The sequence below is a fragment of the Pseudochaenichthys georgianus genome, chromosome 24 (assembly GCF_902827115.2).
Source record: "Pseudochaenichthys georgianus chromosome 24, fPseGeo1.2, whole genome shotgun sequence".
Lineage (NCBI taxonomy): Eukaryota > Metazoa > Chordata > Actinopteri > Perciformes > Channichthyidae > Pseudochaenichthys > Pseudochaenichthys georgianus.
In genome coordinates, this window is record NC_047526.1 from 28,780 (window position 1) to 47,857 (window position 19,078).

The 19,078-nt window shown below is 42.2% G+C and overlaps 1 protein-coding gene across 2 annotated transcripts in view; it reads right to left on the bottom strand.

Annotated features, from left to right (window-relative positions):
• The window catches only part of slc5a6a (solute carrier family 5 member 6a), a 75,408-nt gene that overhangs the window by 3,626 nt on the left and 52,704 nt on the right, over nucleotides 1–19,078 (bottom strand). For both annotated transcript variants that reach the window (XM_034076312.2, XM_034076311.2), the window contains 12 exons: nucleotides 18,253–18,318; nucleotides 17,036–17,087; nucleotides 16,813–16,880; nucleotides 16,414–16,568; nucleotides 6,431–6,571; nucleotides 5,997–6,126; nucleotides 5,823–5,911; nucleotides 5,360–5,472; nucleotides 4,976–5,043; nucleotides 4,735–4,821; nucleotides 4,467–4,651; nucleotides 4,071–4,174 (listed from right to left, as the gene is read on the bottom strand). In XM_034076312.2, the coding sequence (XP_033932203.1) occupies nucleotides 4,071–4,174; nucleotides 4,467–4,651; nucleotides 4,735–4,821; nucleotides 4,976–5,043; nucleotides 5,360–5,472; nucleotides 5,823–5,911; nucleotides 5,997–6,126; nucleotides 6,431–6,571; nucleotides 16,414–16,568; nucleotides 16,813–16,880; nucleotides 17,036–17,087; nucleotides 18,253–18,318 (1,258 nt within the window). The remainder of the gene's footprint in view (nucleotides 1–4,070; nucleotides 4,175–4,466; nucleotides 4,652–4,734; nucleotides 4,822–4,975; nucleotides 5,044–5,359; nucleotides 5,473–5,822; nucleotides 5,912–5,996; nucleotides 6,127–6,430; nucleotides 6,572–16,413; nucleotides 16,569–16,812; nucleotides 16,881–17,035; nucleotides 17,088–18,252; nucleotides 18,319–19,078) is intronic.

Sequence of the window (19,078 nt, forward strand, 5' to 3'; positions counted from 1 at the left end):
ACACATCAATATAAATATATATAATATATATAAAAGACAAGTGGATTTTGCATAATAGGGGACCTTTAAGATGTGAGTCTTTTTATACAGTCCAGTGTTACTTGATTGTAGGACAGTGCATCTTCACTAGTCTCACGATTCGATTACGATTATTCTGTCAACGATTCGATATCACGATGCATAACAATGCGTTGCATCATACATTTTCTATATTACTGCACATGGCTACTTGTTCATCAATGAATACATGCAGTCAAACAAATATTAACTAAATATTTTCATTATTTAGAAAGTGCATCGGAATACAATAACAAATGTCTTGACATTAAATGGTAAACCAAAATAAATAAATTGTATTTTGAATTGTTCCATCCTCAAAAACAAAACTAATGCTTCTGCAGTCTAGCTGCAGCTTCTAGCAACGCTCTTCTGTTAAAAAAGGACACTGAAGGTCCTGAATGTGGCATCACACACATGACTGGAGTCTGAACACAGCAGACAACAGGAGTATTTACAACAGCACGTAGGAACAAAAACACTGTATGTGGGCTCAGACGTATGTTCTTACTGTTACATAAATCCAGTGAATCTGAGATTAAGTCAGCCTCATCACATCTCATCAATCAGAGATCAACATTTTTTTGTGAATAATAACGTTTTTTTAATATTTTTTTAGATCAAGTATTTCTAATTTGAATTCAGCAATATGTTATTAGTCTGAATGCCAAAACTTTGGAAACCACCTGTCCGGACCCTGCTCTGTTACTATGGTTACCGTCAGCCTGTCACTCATTTTATTCAGGGAGGGTAGGGCGGTGAGGAAACAGTGATCACTGAGGTTTTGCTCCTGCCTTCACAAACTTTACACAAGTATTTATCGTCTGAATATAGCGATAAGACGTTCATACTCTGCAATCCAAGACTTCATTTTTTAATCCACCAAAAGCTGACATGACAGTAACGCATGTTTTTCTAAGAAACAACTCTGTGCACAGCCTCAGTGACACAGACTGATTCAGAGCGGGTCATTCTGCCTGTTGGTTCTTTGTATTTCTCTGTTATAGACCACACATACATATAGTCCATGGCTGGCCACTTTGGAGTTCAGCTTGGAGTGAGATGAAAATATTAGTTTTTGGTACACCGATTCATTTTCATGCTATTAACTGTGTACTGCACGTCTTTCCATTAGTCTCTACTCTTTTCAGTGAAAATATTATATGTTCTACAGTTGATATGTGTCTATTAACTGTTAATGCTTATCTTTACAGTTTCATGTATTTTAATTACACTTAAGACTTATACCTGTTTACATCCTACTATCTCGCCACTATAGCCTGTTGTGAATAAAGTTTAATTTCATATAATTCCCGGTCTCTGTGGCCTGCAATCCCCACAGGGGTCATTTTGGTTGAAGTGTCTTGCCCAGGGACACACCGACATGCTGACTGCAGTGGGGTTTTAACCTGTGACCCCTTGATCCGAACACCAACGCACAACCCACTGCACCACATGCCGCAGTTACTGCTCCTCCAGACAGCCGTGATAATCGATCCTCGGCGAGCCTTGAGAGAAATTTGATTTCCTTCGAGGCGGCGCGCCCACATCCGTTTCCGGGGGTAGGAAGAGGAGCGCACAGGAGACGACCGTTTCATTGCAGACTGTTATGTTTATGTGGGGTAAGTCGCTTTGGATAAAAGCGTCTAACAAATGACATGTAATGTAATGTGGGTGTTCCCAAAATAAATTACTGTAATCTTAATATCGATGTAGTGCTAAATGCTATCGGAGTGCACCGGAACGAACGACACTATCATAATCAGGGCCGTCCCTCCCTACAGGCAGATCATGCAGACTGCGTGGGGCCTCACCTTGCGGAGCCGTAAATGCGGCGAACCTGTGCGCTTATGCAGCGCAATTACGGCCCGTCCACACTACAGCTTCAAAAAAAGCTTGGAGCTGGGCGTGTCTGAAGCTTTGGGATTTTATTCAAACAACGAGACCAACAACCAATCACATGAATCTCCCGCCCCCGACATACAAAGCAAAAACCCCCGGGGATTTTATGGGAGCAATATATATATATATATATATATATATATATATAAACTCCCCAAACAGGCGACAACCTACCAGTTTCCCCCACTGTCTCTGCCACCTCCCTCCATGCCTGGTTCCTCCGGTTTGTATCCCGGTAGGTGAAGAGGGTCTGGTCATATAAAACCGGGTGATTTGCTACAGCGATAATTAGTTTCTCCTCCATCTTTTTTTGAAATATAGAAATGAACGGCGGAATATCTCTCCCAGCTTAGACGCGATTTGATTGGCTACGGCTTGAGCTGTCAGATTTTCCGAAACGGGATTTGATTGGCTGGCGCTGGCTACTCCGGCGCCAGCCAATCAAATCCGGACTGCTATGCTACCCACAATTCAGTTCGGCGAAAAAGCGAGGCAACGTGACGTCACCCCATTCAAAGTGAATGGGCAGATTGAAGCTGTCGACGCTGTAGTGTGGACGGGCCGCTAGTGTGGCGCGGCACGGTTTTGCCGCTGCGAGTCTCCACTTGCATCGCCACGCTCGCGAAACAGAGGGCCTCATCATATAACTTTGAATGGGGCCTCAAGTTGGCCAGGGACGGCCCTGATCATAATATCTTCTGAAAACAAATGCCAGTGTCACACACACACAATGCGCCTTCTCCTCGTTTTCCCAGCATTCCCAACATTATCCGTAAATCATACAAACAAAACCAAAATGTTGATTTATCTGTTCCCGTTTTGAAACTGAATAACATCGTATTTTCTGAAAAACAAAAAAACGACACCGGTTCTTTCTTTTTTTTTTTAAACGTTGTTAATATGTTTTGGATGCATATTGTTCTAGTATATGTTCAGGCTGTTACATACAATTAGCCTTTGTTGCTACCTGCTGGTGAGTAAATATTAAAATCAGTTAAATTGACAACCGGTCCGCGATTTTATTTTAATGTATCTGCCGGTCCTTGGCACAATAAAGGTTGGGAACCCCTGCTCTAGACTTAGTAATGTAATATACATTTAAATGTTGGTCATGAGGGTTGTGTAAGAGGTCGCCATTGCCAGTAACAGACAGAGGGATTAACTTTGTGGGAGCTTCAAAAGAGTTAGGGATGAACACAGACAACATAACAGTCGGGAATTACCTCCAGGAGAAAGGATGCCCCTGGTTTTCTAACCCCCCTCATGCCTCCCACATGGGTGTAGCCATTATGGATGCAATGCTGCCTCAGACATGACCAGTACGTTTTACACATGAAGTCCTGAGCACTTTAATGGCAGAGGTGGTGGCGATCATCAACGCAAGACCCCTTGTCTCTGTGTATACTGACCCAGATATGCATGAAGTACTAACCCCAACAACTTTTCTTACCAAATGAGTGTTGTTTCAGCACCCCCTGGAAACTTTGTAACAGCTCCGTTTTTTGGAAAGCAATGGAAACAAGTCCAGTGTCACTCATTTGTATTCCTATTTCTGTATTGTCACAGTTTTACAAAAATCAAGAGTCATCTTCACCGCAAACAAAAACATTAAATTAAAAGCATTGTCTTGTTTTGCTTCACCCAAAAGGTTTTATGTCAACCTGTATTGGTCCTTAATAAAATAAACACGCCTGGCTTACTTCTTCGTCCTCAGTACGAGACCAGCCCTTCTCAGTCTGCATAGTTGCTCTTGAAGTCCACTAGTCGGATCTTCAATGTCTCCTTTGCTGCTCTGCCTGCTCTTTCTTTAGTCTTATAGCCTTTCTTACATGCAAGATCTCTCTCCTCCTACTATGGGGTTGCTTTCCAGTTGTTCCGCTGGGCCTTGTTCAGTTTTGTTGCTTTAGCACTGGAGACCCAGGGGATTTACTGTTAGACAAAACAAACTGTCCAATTGGAACGTTACGTAACACAAATACCAATATCGTGATAAATATCGTACCGTGGACTTGTTATCGTGATATTATCATGCCGTGAGTTTTTGGTATCGTTACATCCCTAGTCCATACAGTCTTGGAATTGAACATCCAATCAAATAATGTAGTGTGTACCTGTTAGCAAGCTGACCAAAAGTCCCACTACCACCACCACGGCGGAGTTGTGGGCACTATACCACATGTAGGATAGCGAGTAGAGTGCCTCCACACCTGTCGGCCTGAAGGAAAAGGGAAGATGAAAGACAGAACGATGTTAGCAGCACTAACCGATGATCATTACATGACTGACCATATGCAGTTACCTATAGTGTTAAATGAAATAAATGCAGTAACTTTAAATGCAAATTAAATAAACGTTAATTGTCACACATATACACATGCACATAACCAACAGTTACATTTAGACATTGCTTTTATCCATCCAAGAAGCAGTGGGCAGCTACTTGTCTGTGCAGGGACTTAAACTGTTGACCCTCCTATTTACAAGCTACTGCAGCCTGCATGCGTTACCTCGGCTTGGCTGTGGTGGCGCTGACCAGTGGGGTCATGACAGCGGTGGTCATGTTGTCAAAAAGGGGCAGATTTGTGGTGTTGAGGGCTCCCATTGCGTTGGCCTCAGACATGCGCAGCAAAAAGCTGCCAATGCCGATCCAGAAGGCCATGGCAAGGCCTGCTACCAACCCGACCAGTGCACCCTGTAGAGGTAATACATGGGTTTGTTCAAACCTAATCTTGAACCAAGCTTGTAAAAAATAAAAGCACAAATGAAAGAACTCACAGTAGAGTTTGCCCACGGAAAAAACAATCCAAGGCAGAAGAGGCCAAGCAGAGGACCACCAACCATCCCAAAGATGCTGAAGGCTGCCTGAGGACACAGAACATGGGTAAAGGTGTCGATCATTTGTGTGATAGGTAACTGCACTGAACGGCTGCATTAAATAAACAAAACACTTTACTGACTATTTCCTTTTAAACTATTTTAGAGAATGTCATTTTTCTTCATGTCACGATTGAGTTACCTGCAGAACAGATCCCATAATAGAGGCGACGTAGGCCATGGCCAGACACACCAGGCCATATACCAAAGCTGTGGGCCAAGAGCGTTAGAAAGAAAAAATTGTTTACACATGCTACATCATCAGCAGGTACTGAAAAGTAGGTTCAAGTATAAACTGAACTTAGCATTGTAAGCAGCATTTGAGTATCTAGACTTCTTTATAAAACACAGTATGCTTGGCTATAGACTGTTACTGATAAGTAACAGTAGGAAATGAGAACAATTTAAATCTACTAACATATTTTATATTCAACAGTATCAAGGTATGTAATACTACAGTATCTAGTAGTTCATGCCAACAATGATTGGGAAAGGTACAATAAGTTCATTGAAGCACTTGTCTTACCGAGTCCCTTGGACAGCAGCGTAGCTTTGGCTTCAGTCATGTTTGGAAAATGAGGTTTAATCAGGTCCTCCATGGTTACTGTCGCTAGGGAGTTAAAGGCTGATGATATAGTACTGGAAGGAGACAATAATGGGATTCAATTAACAACTGGGAGTTTGTAACACATTATATGGCTTCTCTTTGCAGCACAAGTCTTTAGGATATTGATGTATTGATGTATATACTGTAGTTTTAAGAAACTTTCTAAAAATGAGCAATACTCATTTCATGTCCAGCTGATATTAGAAAATACACTCTTGGGAAAGAGTGAAATTCCCTATTCAATTTCAAAAGGATGACATGATAAATTATAACTGACAAAGACATAATGATGAGTAGTGCAAGCTTAGAGTTGTTGTTGTTGTTGTTGTTGTTGTTGTTGTTGTTGTTGTTGTTGTTGTTGCTTTTTTGTTGGTTCATTTACCTGAGAGCTCCACTGAAGAGACAGGCTACAAACAGTCCTGCAAGCCCGGGCAGATCCTTGAACACGTCCATCACAAAGTACAGGACCATCTGCACAAAGCAACACAACATCAGGATGTACTTCCAAAAGCCAAATATAACAAAGACACATTATTCCTTACAAATTAATGTTAACCTGGTCATTAGATTTGACAAAGCCCTTGTCCAGGGGGCTATCCTCTCCATAACGAGCAAACATGACCAGCCCCATCATACAACCTAAACATAAGACAATCTGCTGGCATGGGAAAACTATGTAGCAGGACCTAGAAGGATATGGCAAACAAGAAGACTGTTAACAATAAAGAAAATCATAGAAAAGGTACACAATGTAACAATATAAAAACTGTAAAATATTTACACAAATTAGCAGTAATTACAAATAGATAGCCTGTGCAAAAGCAGTATGTTTTTGAACATGTTTGTCCAGTTTGAAATGGTTCTGCTTTTTTGTATTTAATGTTTTTCCCTTAACTCCAAGATCAAATATGCAACAGTCATTGCATCATCTTCTTAGAAAACAGAAAGGGTTGACCTAGCACGTTGCTGTGAGACATTGATGGTACTCACATAATGGCCTCTTTTTCCGAACGAGAACTGAGGTACCTCTGGACCTGGGCCTGGTTGACCCCGTATAGAGCCAACATCAGGAAGACTCCTCCCACACCTAGTGTCCAGAAGGTATGGCGCTCCAAAGGGTCGGGGTTCAGGCTACGGAGGCATAGAATCAATATAACATGATAGTCTTGGCCTATACCTTAAAATCCTCCTATTATACTATTTTTAGGCATATATTATAGGTTTCAGATAGGGATGCTCCGATCGCCAATTTTGGGGCCGATCGCCGGAATCAGTATCGGCCGATACCGATCGCCGATCCGATCGAGTGGGTGGGGGCTATGGGGATCTTCCATTTAAAGGGATGTTTAAAACTCAGTTAATGGGGCTCAGTTAATAGGGCTCATTCACTGGCGCTTCCATAAACAACAACCAACATAATTAGTACATTCAAATGAAGTACATTATTCAAGTTTAGTTTACATTAACTTTGGATAATAACATGGGAGAAATTAGCGGAAGCGCTCTCTTTTCCTCTCTCCCTCCCTCCCTCTCCTGACAGCCGGTCCCTATCTGTCTCATGCAGCTCACTGATCCAGTAATGAGTGACCCGACAGTGAAGAATAAATATATTTATAACTAGTTTAGCTTGTTCCAGAGGTAGATACAATAGCTAAGTGTGTTAGGTCTAACTCTTAGTGTGTGTTTTGCTCCGCTCACCGGTCCGTCACAGCGGGCGTAGCTGCAGGATATCTACTTCACACACGTTGCATACCGCTATTTTACTGTATTTTTCAGACACCTTAAAATACTGCCAGACTGGTGAAGCCATTTTGGCGAGCTTGTTTTGGCCCGCACAGAGAAAAGTGTCATGTATTTTACGTCATGTGATCGGCTCTCCCGATTAGACAATGTTTTAATGGCATAAAGTACCTTAAACATACCGTCAGTTTATAAAATGCTGTTTTATACTGAAAAACCAGAACTTCTTGTGCACAACCAGTTGTTAAGCTTTTATTCTGAAAATCCTTCATCTCCGGTTAGCATTTAGCATGTGGCTAATATACCATTTACTATAGAGGTGAATTTAGCAGCGATATGACACGGAGTGTTGCACACCGAAACCTACTGATTTCAACACTACAACTATAGACGTCGAGATATTATTATTGCTGAATATTAAATGAAGGTACAGTTTATTTGAATACGTTTGTTTACAGACGTGGGTAGCATGTTACAACATCCGGAACTCCCGGAAATGAAACCAGCCGTGAAGTATTTCCTGTATTTTTGGAGTATTGATTACAGCGTTTAAAAAGTATTAAATGAAAAGTCATGAAAGAGATAAGGAGGAGAAAAGGCGTGTTTAGTTATATATTTAATGTACAATGTCTGAATCCTCTGTAATGCGCAACAACGAACATTGGAGACGTGGAGGGCCGGCCCCCAGCAGCGCCAACCACCACACAGGGAGGAGCCAGCAGAGGAGATATAACAGCTGGAGAGGTGGAGCTCGGCCTCTTCCCTTCGCTCACGAGAGCCAGAACACAGCTGTTTTTCTGACTGAACAATATTCTGCTTGTAACATACCCGCGCCTTTTTTAATTAAAGTACCCATTTGAACCTTAGCAGAGACTCCATTTAGTCTCCTTTTTTAAAGCTTCTCTCCTGGATGCGAGAATAACAAACAGTTATCAGCATTTATAGAGAGCACCGAACGATCGGCAGAGAGCGAATATCAGCCGATATCGAACGGCGGCCGATCAATCCAATCCAACTTTATTTATATAGCACTTTAAAAACCTTCAGACCAAAGTGCTGTACAGAGAGATAAGCTCACACAACATAATATAAATAAAAGATACAAACACAAAACAAACCAGAATAAACGTAATAATTAAAATAAATAAATAACAGGCATATAATAAAAAACAATAGACCACTAAAAGCAAATAAAAGCAACAATCTACTTGTTTTTGAATGCCAAGGAGAAGAGGTGGGTTTTAAGACGGGATTTAAAAACAGTCAGTGTGGGAGCCTGTCTGATGAGCAAGGGCAGGTCGTTCCACAGTTTAGGGGCGGCAGCAGAGAAAGCACGGTCCCCTCTGCGCTTAGACTTTGTTTTTGGCACCCTCGGGAGCAACTGATCAGCTGACCTGAGAGTGCGAGTGGGCGTGTAGCTGTGTAACAGCTCAGAGAGGTACGGCGGGGCCAGGCCATTCAGGGCTTTAAAAGTAAATAAAAGAGTTTTAAAATGAATCCTCAAATGAACGGGCAGCCAGTGGAGTGAAGATAAAATGGGGGAAATGTGCTCGTGTTTGCGTGTGCCTGTTAGTAGCCGTGCTGCTGCATTTTGCACCATCTGGAGGCGAGCAAGGGAGGATGCACTTATCCCCATATTTAGTGCATTACAATAATCCAAGCGGGAGGTGACGAAGGCATGGATTACAGTTTCAAAGAGGTCACTATTTAAAAAAGGCTTTATTTTGGCTAGCTGCCTGAGGTGGAAGAAGCTGTTTTTAACAACTGCCTTGATCTGGCTGTCAAGCTTGAGTTCAGGGTCCATCTTTATCCCAAGATTTGTGATGGTAGGCCTGGTGGAGTTGCCCAGGGATCCTAGGTCTATAGGAGTGGTCCGAGGGGCACCAAAAACCATCACTTCGGTTTTGTCATCATTTCATTTTAAAAAGTTGCATGACATCCAGGACTTAATGTCTTCAAGGCAGTTTAACAGCGGTTTAATTGAATATGAGTCATTCTTTTTAAGTGGCACATATATTTGGCAATCGTCTGCATAACAATGGAAAGCGATACCGTGCTTCCTAAGAATGGACCCAAGAGGGAGCAAATACAGGGAGAACAACAGGGGGCCTAACACTGAGCCCTGTGGAACCCCACAAAGGAGAGGAGCAGACGAGGACTCAGAGTCCCCAAGGCTGACGCAGAAAGTCCTACCAGTCAGATACGACCTAAACCATTCGAGGGCTTTGCCCCTAATGCCCACCCACTGCTCCAAACGAGCTATCAGGATCTCATGGTCCACTGTATCAAAAGCGGCCGTTAGATCAAGGAGTAAAAGGATAATGCATTCACCTGAGTCTGTTGCTAAAAGGATATCATTAAAAACTCTTAAAAGAGCTGATTCCGTGCTGTGCAAGGTTTTAAAACCAGATTGGAAGACCTCGAGTATCTTGTGCTCTTCCAGAAAAGCGAGAAGTTGACTGTATACAATCTTCTCTAGGATTTTTGACATAAAAGGTAACTTGGAAATGGGCCTAAAGTTTGCAAGAACTGTGGGATCCAGACTAGGTTTCTTAATAAGTGGTTGTACAACGGCATGTTTCCAATTTTCCGGAACAACCCCTGTGAGCAGAATGCTGTTAAAAACGTCAAGAACAAAAGGTCCTATAGTGGGGAATACCTCTTTAAAAAATCGAGGAGGGACAGGGTCGATTGGAGAACCAGAGGGTTTTATTTTGGAGACAATCTCCTGCACAGAGGACAGAGTCATAGGCTCAAAACGGTCAAAAACAGCAAAGCAGGGGGCAGAGACAGAGGTGTCTTTTGATGGAGCAGTGATTTGAGTCCTAGTTGAAGTGACTTTATTAATAAAAAATTGAAGAAAATGTTCACAGACTGCAGGGGAGGTCTCCACTCAGGTAGTCTGAGGGGCATTAAGAGCTGAATATATTGTCTGAAATAGTACACGAGGTTTGTGACAGTTTAAAAGAATGATGTCAGAGAAATGTTTTCTTTCTGCCTCTTTTACAGTTTTCTGGTAGAGACGTCAACACTGCCTCAACATTTGAAAAGACACTTGTAGTTTGTCCTTATTCCATCTTCTTTCAGCTCTACGGCATTCACGTCGGGCAGCACGAGTCGTGGCATTGAGCCAAGGCTCAGATTTAGTTTTGGGTCGCCTTGTTTTTAATGGAGCCATAGTGTCCATAGCAGCTTTACATGTGGAGTGAAACCATAAACTAAGCTCCTCCGTAGTGTTAGACCGGGCAGCAGCGCGCGGTTTGACAGTAGTACAGGCAAGTGTAACATCAAATAAAACAGGCATATGATCTGAGAAAACAGCGTCACATATCTCTAAGTTAAGAACAGGCAAACCATATGATAAAACAATATCAAGTGTGTGTCCGTGTTCTTGTGTGGGGCCAGACACATACTGAGCAAGACTAAAAGAATCAACAAGGTTTAAAAAATCCTTTGCCATAGGTTTCTCAGGACAACACACATGAATATTAAAATCCCCAACAATAAGGACACGGTCATATTGCGGCATCATTTCAGCCAGAAAGTCAGAGAAATCATTTATGAAGTCCTTATTGTATTTGGGAGGTCTATAGACCACCGCACACAGCACTGTGTGAGAGCGGCCAAGCTCGAACACGCTCAGTTCAAAGCTACAAGGAGAGAATGACAGCGATAGTTGCTGACATTTAAAATCACTCCTAAAGACTGTAGCTACTCCTCCGCCTCGGCCCGAAGTCCGTGGAGAGTTAAAATAGCAGCAATCTGGAGGTAAAAGTTCGGTAAAGGCGCTGGACTCACCAGTACCGAGCCATGTCTCAGTGACGAAGAGGAAATCCAGTCCTTTTGAAGTGAAGAACTCCTTAATGACAAAAGTCTTGTTTGTCAATGATCTGGCGTTTATGAGGCCAAACCTGGCAGGAGCCAGTGGGTCCGCGGCGTTTGAGGTCCAGGGAGCCCGACAAAGAGACAGCAGGTTATTCAGATTCACCCCGCGCCTGCGGGGCCGAGGGGAGCAGGGCCCGCGGCCAGGATGGAAAGCTTCATCCGGGCCGATGACAGGTACCAACCAGGCATCGACAGGGTCCAGATAGCGACGATGAAGAGACAGGCGAGGCACGGCGTGGTATTCAGTCCTTGAGATAGGACAAGCTGAAAATTCCTTCATCCTCACCAGTCGACCACTGCGTTTTCCGCGGTGGCGTTTACGGCGGGTAGTTGGAGCCGGGGTGCGGCACAGGTAAGCTGGTACTCCCAATAAGAACGGGTGGAGCGTTTTATGTCCACGATCCGAATTCACAGGATGTAATGCCGAAAAACGAAGATCCAGAAGTGTTTGGCAATCGTATACTAATAGAGAGTTGACATTTAAAGCAAAAAGTGACAAAAACAGCACAAACACACACAACACTCGCAGATACGGACGGCAGGCCACACACACTGGCGCCATCTTGGATTCCTCTCCTGCTGATGTTCAGCGAGAGCATCCCTAGTTTCAGATATATAAAAAAACATGTCTCTGAAGTGTTTTGCTCAAAATACCAAACAGAACCCATTCTAGCCATGCCTCATACCCAGAGATGGGGTCGTTACTCAAAAAAAGTAATATATTACATATCCTATCCCCACTGCCCTCTACTTGCCCCTTGATCACAAGAATCATTAACTCGTCCCTCGCAACTGGAACTGTACCGCCAAACCTCAAAACTGCTGCAATAACACCAACACTCAAAAAACCTGGAGCTGACCGAGATGACCTGAATAACTACAGGCCCATCTCTAACCTCTCCTTCATCTCAAATACCCTTGAAAGAGTTGTTGCTGGCCAACTTCAACAACACCTGGACAAAAACAACCTTCATGAACCCTTCCAATCGGGTTTTCACTCAAAGCACAGCACCGAAACAGCGCTGGTAAAAATCACCAACGACGTCCTCCATGCAGCTGACTCTGGACTGCTCACCATCCTAATCCTCCTTGACCTCACAGCTGCCTTTGACACCATCTCGCACCCACTGCTTATCAAACGTCTGGCAGACATTGGGATCACTGGTACTGCACTCTCATGGTTTTCATCCTACCTCACAGATAGAAAACAATATGTCTGTCTCAGCACCCACTGGTCAAGCTGCTCCACTGTCTCACATGGTGTTCCTCAGTGGTCAGTATTGGGTCCACTCCTGTTTATTATCTACCTACTCCCCCTTGACACTATCCTCCGTCATCATAATGTCCATTTCTACTGTTATGCCGATGATACCCAGGTCTACATTTCCTGCAAACCCAACACTGCCCTCCCCCCAACCTCTCTCACCAACTGCCTCCAGGACATCAGGAGCTGGATGAGCAGGAACTTCCTAAAACTCAACGGCAGCAAAACCGAAGCCCTGCTGGTTGGCACCAAAACCACCCTCTCCAAAACCTCATCCTCCTCTGCCTCCAAACTCATCATTGATGGCTACTCCATCCCCTTCTCTGGCCAAGTTAAGAGCCTTAGTGTCATCCTGGACAGCTCCCTCTCATTTTCACCTCACATAAATAACATCACCCGGACTGCCTTCTTCCACATACGCAACATCTCCAGACTCCGCCCATCCCTTTCTCAATCAAACACTGAAGTCCTGGTCAATGCATTTGTCACGTCCCGCATCGACTACTGTAACGCCATCCTCTCAGGCATTCCCACCAAACTCATCAATAAACTTCAAATCATACAGAACTCCGGAGCCCGGATCATCACCGGCACCAAGGCCTCATAACACATCACCCCCATCCTCATCCAACTCCACTGGCTACCTGTTCAATCCCGTATCAACTTCAAAAACCTACGGCTCACTTACAAAGCCCTCCATAACCTGCCCCCACCCCTCCTATCTGGCTGACCTTCTTCAGGAGTACACCCCCTCTCGCTCCCTCCGCTCCTCCTCTGCTGGTCTGCTAACCGTCCCCACCCCACGCCTCGTCACCATGGGTGCTCGAGCTTTTAGCTGCACTGCTCCCAGACTCTGGAACTCCCTCCCCCTGCACATCCGACAGTCAGACACAATCACCATATTCAAATCCCAATTAAAAACCCACCTGTTCAAATCTGCCTACTCACTGTAGTGCTCCCCATTATATGTTTCATTTGTGTCCACTTGATTGTCTCCTCCATGATTTCCTGTTTGTGTTTTTATCATGTTCTGTTGCCTATTAGCGTTTTCTTTTTTAACAAATTGTACGGTGTCCTTGGGTGTCATGAAAGGCGCCTAAAATAAATTATTTTGCTTCTGAATAATACCAACTTGCATTGTCAATCATACTTAAACGATGTAAAGCAAATATACTCTATACATTTAACATTAAAGTACCATGATCGCATGCAAATGGTAGTGTTCTGTCTCTCCTCCTCTCATGCAGTGTTAACGCTGCAGCCACTCGTGTTGCCAGTTTTTGCGGAAGGAATAAGCAACCAGGTCTATGAAAACAAGCGCAAAAGAACATGAGCACTTTAAACCTATATATGTCGGGTCGGCTATTTTAAAATAACCTATCTACAAGCTCACAACCGCAACAACCATTATTACTTACTACCGAGCAACTTTACAGAAAGATAAGCCCAGTGTGGCTTATAATAAGTATACCTGGCAACACCCACTGACTGCAGCACGTGAGGGCAGGAGCCGGCAGTATGTTTACAGAAGCGTTAGCATTAGCACTGATTAGCAAAGAGTGACGAGAGCGACTAGTAGTACAGGAAAAACAGAAAGGAGTGACACAGAAATGAGTGACAAGGAGGTCGAGGACAATGACAACAACACCGATGAAAATCCCGGTGGCGACTCTGGCGAGAGTGAGAGGGAAGTTGTGCTTGTGCCGAAAAAAGGACCACATTCATCCAGTGGGTGGAACTTTTTTGGATTTGATCCTGATGATGACTTACAAAAAGTTGTCCACTGTAAGCATTGTTCTCGCATCGTCGCAACGATGTCAGGTAACACCACAAACCTATTAAATCACCTGCAACGTCACCATAAAATATTTTTGTTACAAGAGAGACAAATGTTGTCTGTTTAAATTCATTGTACTCACGTGACGTCTAAGAGTAAGAGTGCAATAAATATTTTCATTGAAATGATGAGAATCGTGTGAGAATCGTGATCTCAATTCTTATGGAGGAAAATCATGATTCACATTTGAGCAAGAATCGTGCAGCACTAATTTGCACACATATAACAATGACTATGGCAATAAGGAAGACATAACACAAGTCTTTCTTTTTATGCTCTTTAATAAAATAGGCTACCACAAGCTAACAGTCGGTGAGAGAGCATTTCAAGATTTCACCATTGTGCTATAAAGGATGCTACAAGCCTGTCCATCTCTGCTTTGGTTACCGGTCCAAATTCTAGTTTTTGCATCCTCACTCTGGGTTCGGGGGTCCTTAGCTATTAGCTTCATGGTTAACATGGTGTCTTTGCAGGCGCTTGTGGAGGTTTGACGTTGTGTTTGCAGCAGTGGATAAAAGCTTCTGGCCTGGACACAGTTTGCACCTCACTGTCACATTCCTGTCCTTTCTTCGGACAAACTCAAAATAATGGGCATACCTCCACCCCTCGAAAGTGACGCTGTTGATGATGACTCAGCCATGTTTATGCACTGCATGTGGATGCGCAAGTCGCGCAAATGTACATAAATATAAACCTGCGGCAGAAACCCCTCTTGTCTGTCAAAGGGAGAATCTAGTAATTCAGTAACTGTAGTGTGACTGAATTTATAAAAGTAACGCCCAACTCTGCTCATACCCCTCTATTTCAGCCCGGTTAGAGAAGTGCTGATTCGTAGCTTTAATAAATAAATAAACGAGACGAGAGCTCATGCAGGAGAATTCTACCCAGATACTCAGCTAAACGCTGCCGTGATTAAATGCCATATCATGTTCAAAACCACATCAAGGATTATTTCTGAAACAGTATGGAGCTCAAACACTTTCTCTCCACGGGTTTACCCCAAGGACAGGTGTTACCTTGGTTGGTGATTGGCTAATGGTTACACAAGCCAAAACATCGTTATGACATCATAAAGTGGCCAAAATCTGATCAGCTCATTTTCAGACAGGTTTTTATATAAATGGATCAGGACAAATGGTCAAGTGAATGGTTTTTCCTAAAACTTTCAGAATCTCTTTACACAGATGGGACACATGTTTGTGTATAAAAGACATGCAAAAGTAGATTTTGCATAATAGGTGACCTTTAAACAATGCACTATGATGAGAATTATGATTAAATAAACCATTATTGTACATCTTAAAATTGTTCTGTTTTTGTAAGTAGGATCTCCTTATTAATAAAAAAAACACGTCTATGAGTATTTTTGTCCTAATCTTGGTTTTTGTGTTTCTCGTTTCCTGTTTTGAAATGTTTTTTTTTCTTGTGTTTTACCTTACTTCCTGAGTTTTTTCCCACTTGACTGTTTGTCTGCCCGCCCTGATCCTATTCACCTGTGTGTTATAACCTGCTGCCCTCGTGTTTTAGCCTGTCCTCTCCAGCTGTGGCTTGTCAGTGTGATTAGTTCTGTGACTATGGTTGCCGTCGCGTTGTCCAAAAATCTGTAATTTTTCCTAGTCTGCTACCCATTTTAAACAAGTTATTCCATTTTATTTTCTTGTTTTGTTTTCCTTTTAATATTTTTTTACCATGCCTGGTCCTCCCGTTTAAAAATCAGTTTTAGTAAAATAAAGCTTGCTTTAGGTTTAAAGCTCTCCTATTATACTATTTGTAGGCATATATTATAGGTCTCAAACAGCATCAAGGATTATTTCTGAAACAATTTGGAGCCCAAATGCTTTTTCTCTTGAGGTGAGTTCCATTTTATATCCTGCTTTTTTACACATACTCTCTCCAGAACAGGTTAGCTCTGGGTGTTAGCGATGCTTGCTAATGTAAACACAGACCATATTACTTCCAAAACGTCACACATGGTTTCTGTTACAGCAATGTTTCTGATAGGGCTATAGGTGTAAAGCCAGCCCACATTTTAGTAACGTCGTCATGACCGCAGCTCCGTTGTCCCTGTTTTTAGAGATGTGGGTAAGGAGGAAAGAGAGGGTTGTATTTTCTCACACATTGTGAGTCTGCTTACACACCGGGGACAAATATTTATGTATAAAAGACATCAAAAAGTGCATTTTGCATGATAAGGGGACCTTTAATACACTGTGACATTTAAAAGGAAGGAGGACACAGACTACTCACTCCAGACCAGCAATGCGACTGCCATTGGTCGCTTTCCTCCACACCTCTGCTATGCCCCCCGCCTGATTGGCCCCCACAACGATGACCGCAAGCTGGCCTGCAAACATGACCACTGTCTGGAACACATCGGTCCAGATTACTGCCTTCAGACCGCCCTGGGACAAAGAAGCAGTGGATCCACTTAATATATCAAAATGATTATCATTAGGAATAATCTGCTAAAGTGTGCATTGATTGGAATGAATGATATCTATGTTCAAATAACTGAAGACAATAAAATAAAAATAATAAAGTAATTAAAGCAAAAATAAGTTATTGACAAGAACCTCCTTCCTCCTCTACATTATTGGATTGGATTATTAGATGTACACAAGATATATATGTTCTTGTTGTACTCACCAGAGCAGTATAAAGAGTGCACACCAAGCCCATGGCCAGTACTGCCCCCCATAGGTCAATGCCTGTCACTGCAAGTGATCAGACAGAGTATTACCAAAACCGGCACGCACATTACTGAACTACAACTCTTACTGCATTCAATCAGTAACCGTTGATTAACCGTTGATGTAAAAATGATTTGATAATGTTGTGGTCAAATATTTAAAGAAAATGCTAGTCCTACCTGCATTGAGTGCCAATGCTGGGGCATACAGTACAACCCCCATATAAATGACCTGCAGAAGAAGAAAATATAAACATTACAGAACAGGGAAAGTCACAAAAAAACGCTGAACTCATGAGGTCATGATTCATATATCAGATTATACCTGTCAACATTTAAAAAGTTCTGACACTGAGGAAATAGATTAAGATAACGAGCGATCTTAATCCATTTTTGGAATATGGCATGTTCCATTGTTGGGGAGCCTGAGACTCAGAATGTTCATTGCCAACAACTACGCTTCATTTGCTAGTAAACAAGGAAAAATAGCCTTTAAAGGTGGGGTAGGTAAGTTTGAGAAACCGGCTTGAGCTACACTTATTGTTATATTGCATGGAATGCTCTTAACATCCCGATAGCAATGAATATCTGAAGTGCTTTGACAAAAAATCCATAAAAAATGTCATCTGTGGAAGCCGTGGTACTGTAAAAAGCACGACCAATCATCTGAGCCGGCTAAAATAACTGGATGGCCTACCTGCCTGTCAGCCTTCCATCTGTGAACAAACTTATCTCGTGCCCTCACAGGTTATGTGCACGTTCGTGTGTGTTGGAGGAGGGGCTCTGTGAGGAAGTGGCAGATTTTCTCCGGTCCTGTATTTTCAAATTCTAGCGATCTCGAGCCGGTTTCTCAAACTTAAATACCCTACCTGTAAGCAATTCACCATAAAAAATTGTTTCTACACATTTCTGTATATATTTTGGGCAATTAATAATTATGTTGATTGGCATTGATAATAACAATTCACACTATTAATGAAATGTCATGAGTTCCTGAAATTACTGAATACAAATCACATAACACATTTGAGGGTTCATATCGGCTAAGGTTTCAGCTAGGCTGCAATATAATAATTCTATAACAATTCTCAAAGTGGCATTTTTTAGATACACTTTTGTATTGCTGTCTTTGCCTTTCTTAATCAATTTTTTACTATCTCAACAGCTTCATTTAATGGTCTGCTTGCTTTATTAAATGGGAACTTGGAATACATTTATGTTTTCTGCATCAAATAATTATTGTCTTTACTAAAAATTTCCATTTAGCTGAAATAACGCCCAAGGTGGTGGTCATGTTATCAGAAGTAGCATCAATAAGTTCCCTTGTTCCTGCAAGGGGTTGGCATAAAACCCCAGAAAACAAATGTACAAAGGAAGCATGAGCCAAACAAGGATACCATCTGAAAGATGAAGGTCACAGTCCCACATATGCGAACCGTCTTGTTAAAGCGCAGCTCCAGATACTGTCGAGGGGAGACAATGTCAAAGGGAAAAGACATAAACAAACGGCTAATTAAAATATGAATTCAGTCATTTTGTGACATATGTTCAGATTGTGGATGTTTGTCAGGATCAGAGCTGCAAATATAGAGCCTTAATATCAAAGCCAGATTTTTCAAAGCCAGATTTTTCCGAACCAGATTTGATCTCAGATTTAAACTTTTTGTTCACAGGACATCAGTGCAGTACTGTTATCAGGTCAATTCTCATTTGTGTACTTGAGGTTCATGAGAGAAACAGCCAGACCGGAAGGAGATAACCCTAACCTTTTAAATATGTTCAGTCTTGAGACAAGAACATGCGTTTTTCTGTTGAACTTCAATGGCAAGCAGAGATAAGAGGACTGATACACATTTTAAGCTCCGATATCTTGAAAACTGAAAAACTGCAGACTAGTGTTAATTTCGTCAGCTATTTTTTATTTAGTTTTAGTCTTAGTCCTGTGTTAAATTTCCTTTTTAGTTTTAGTCATATTTAGTCACCTTCATCCTGTTTTTATTTAGTCAAGTTTTAGTCGACTAAAAGTCTGAGCATTTTAGTCTTATTTTAGTCAAAGAAAACGAATTATTTTAGTCTACTTTTAATCAATGAAAACTTTTGAGTCTTTTTTAGTCATCAGACATTTCAGTCAAACTAGTCTAGCCAAAACCAATAATGTGTCATTTTAGTGAAACGTATTTCACAATAAGATTATATCTTGTCCTTATTTGATGAAAAACACAG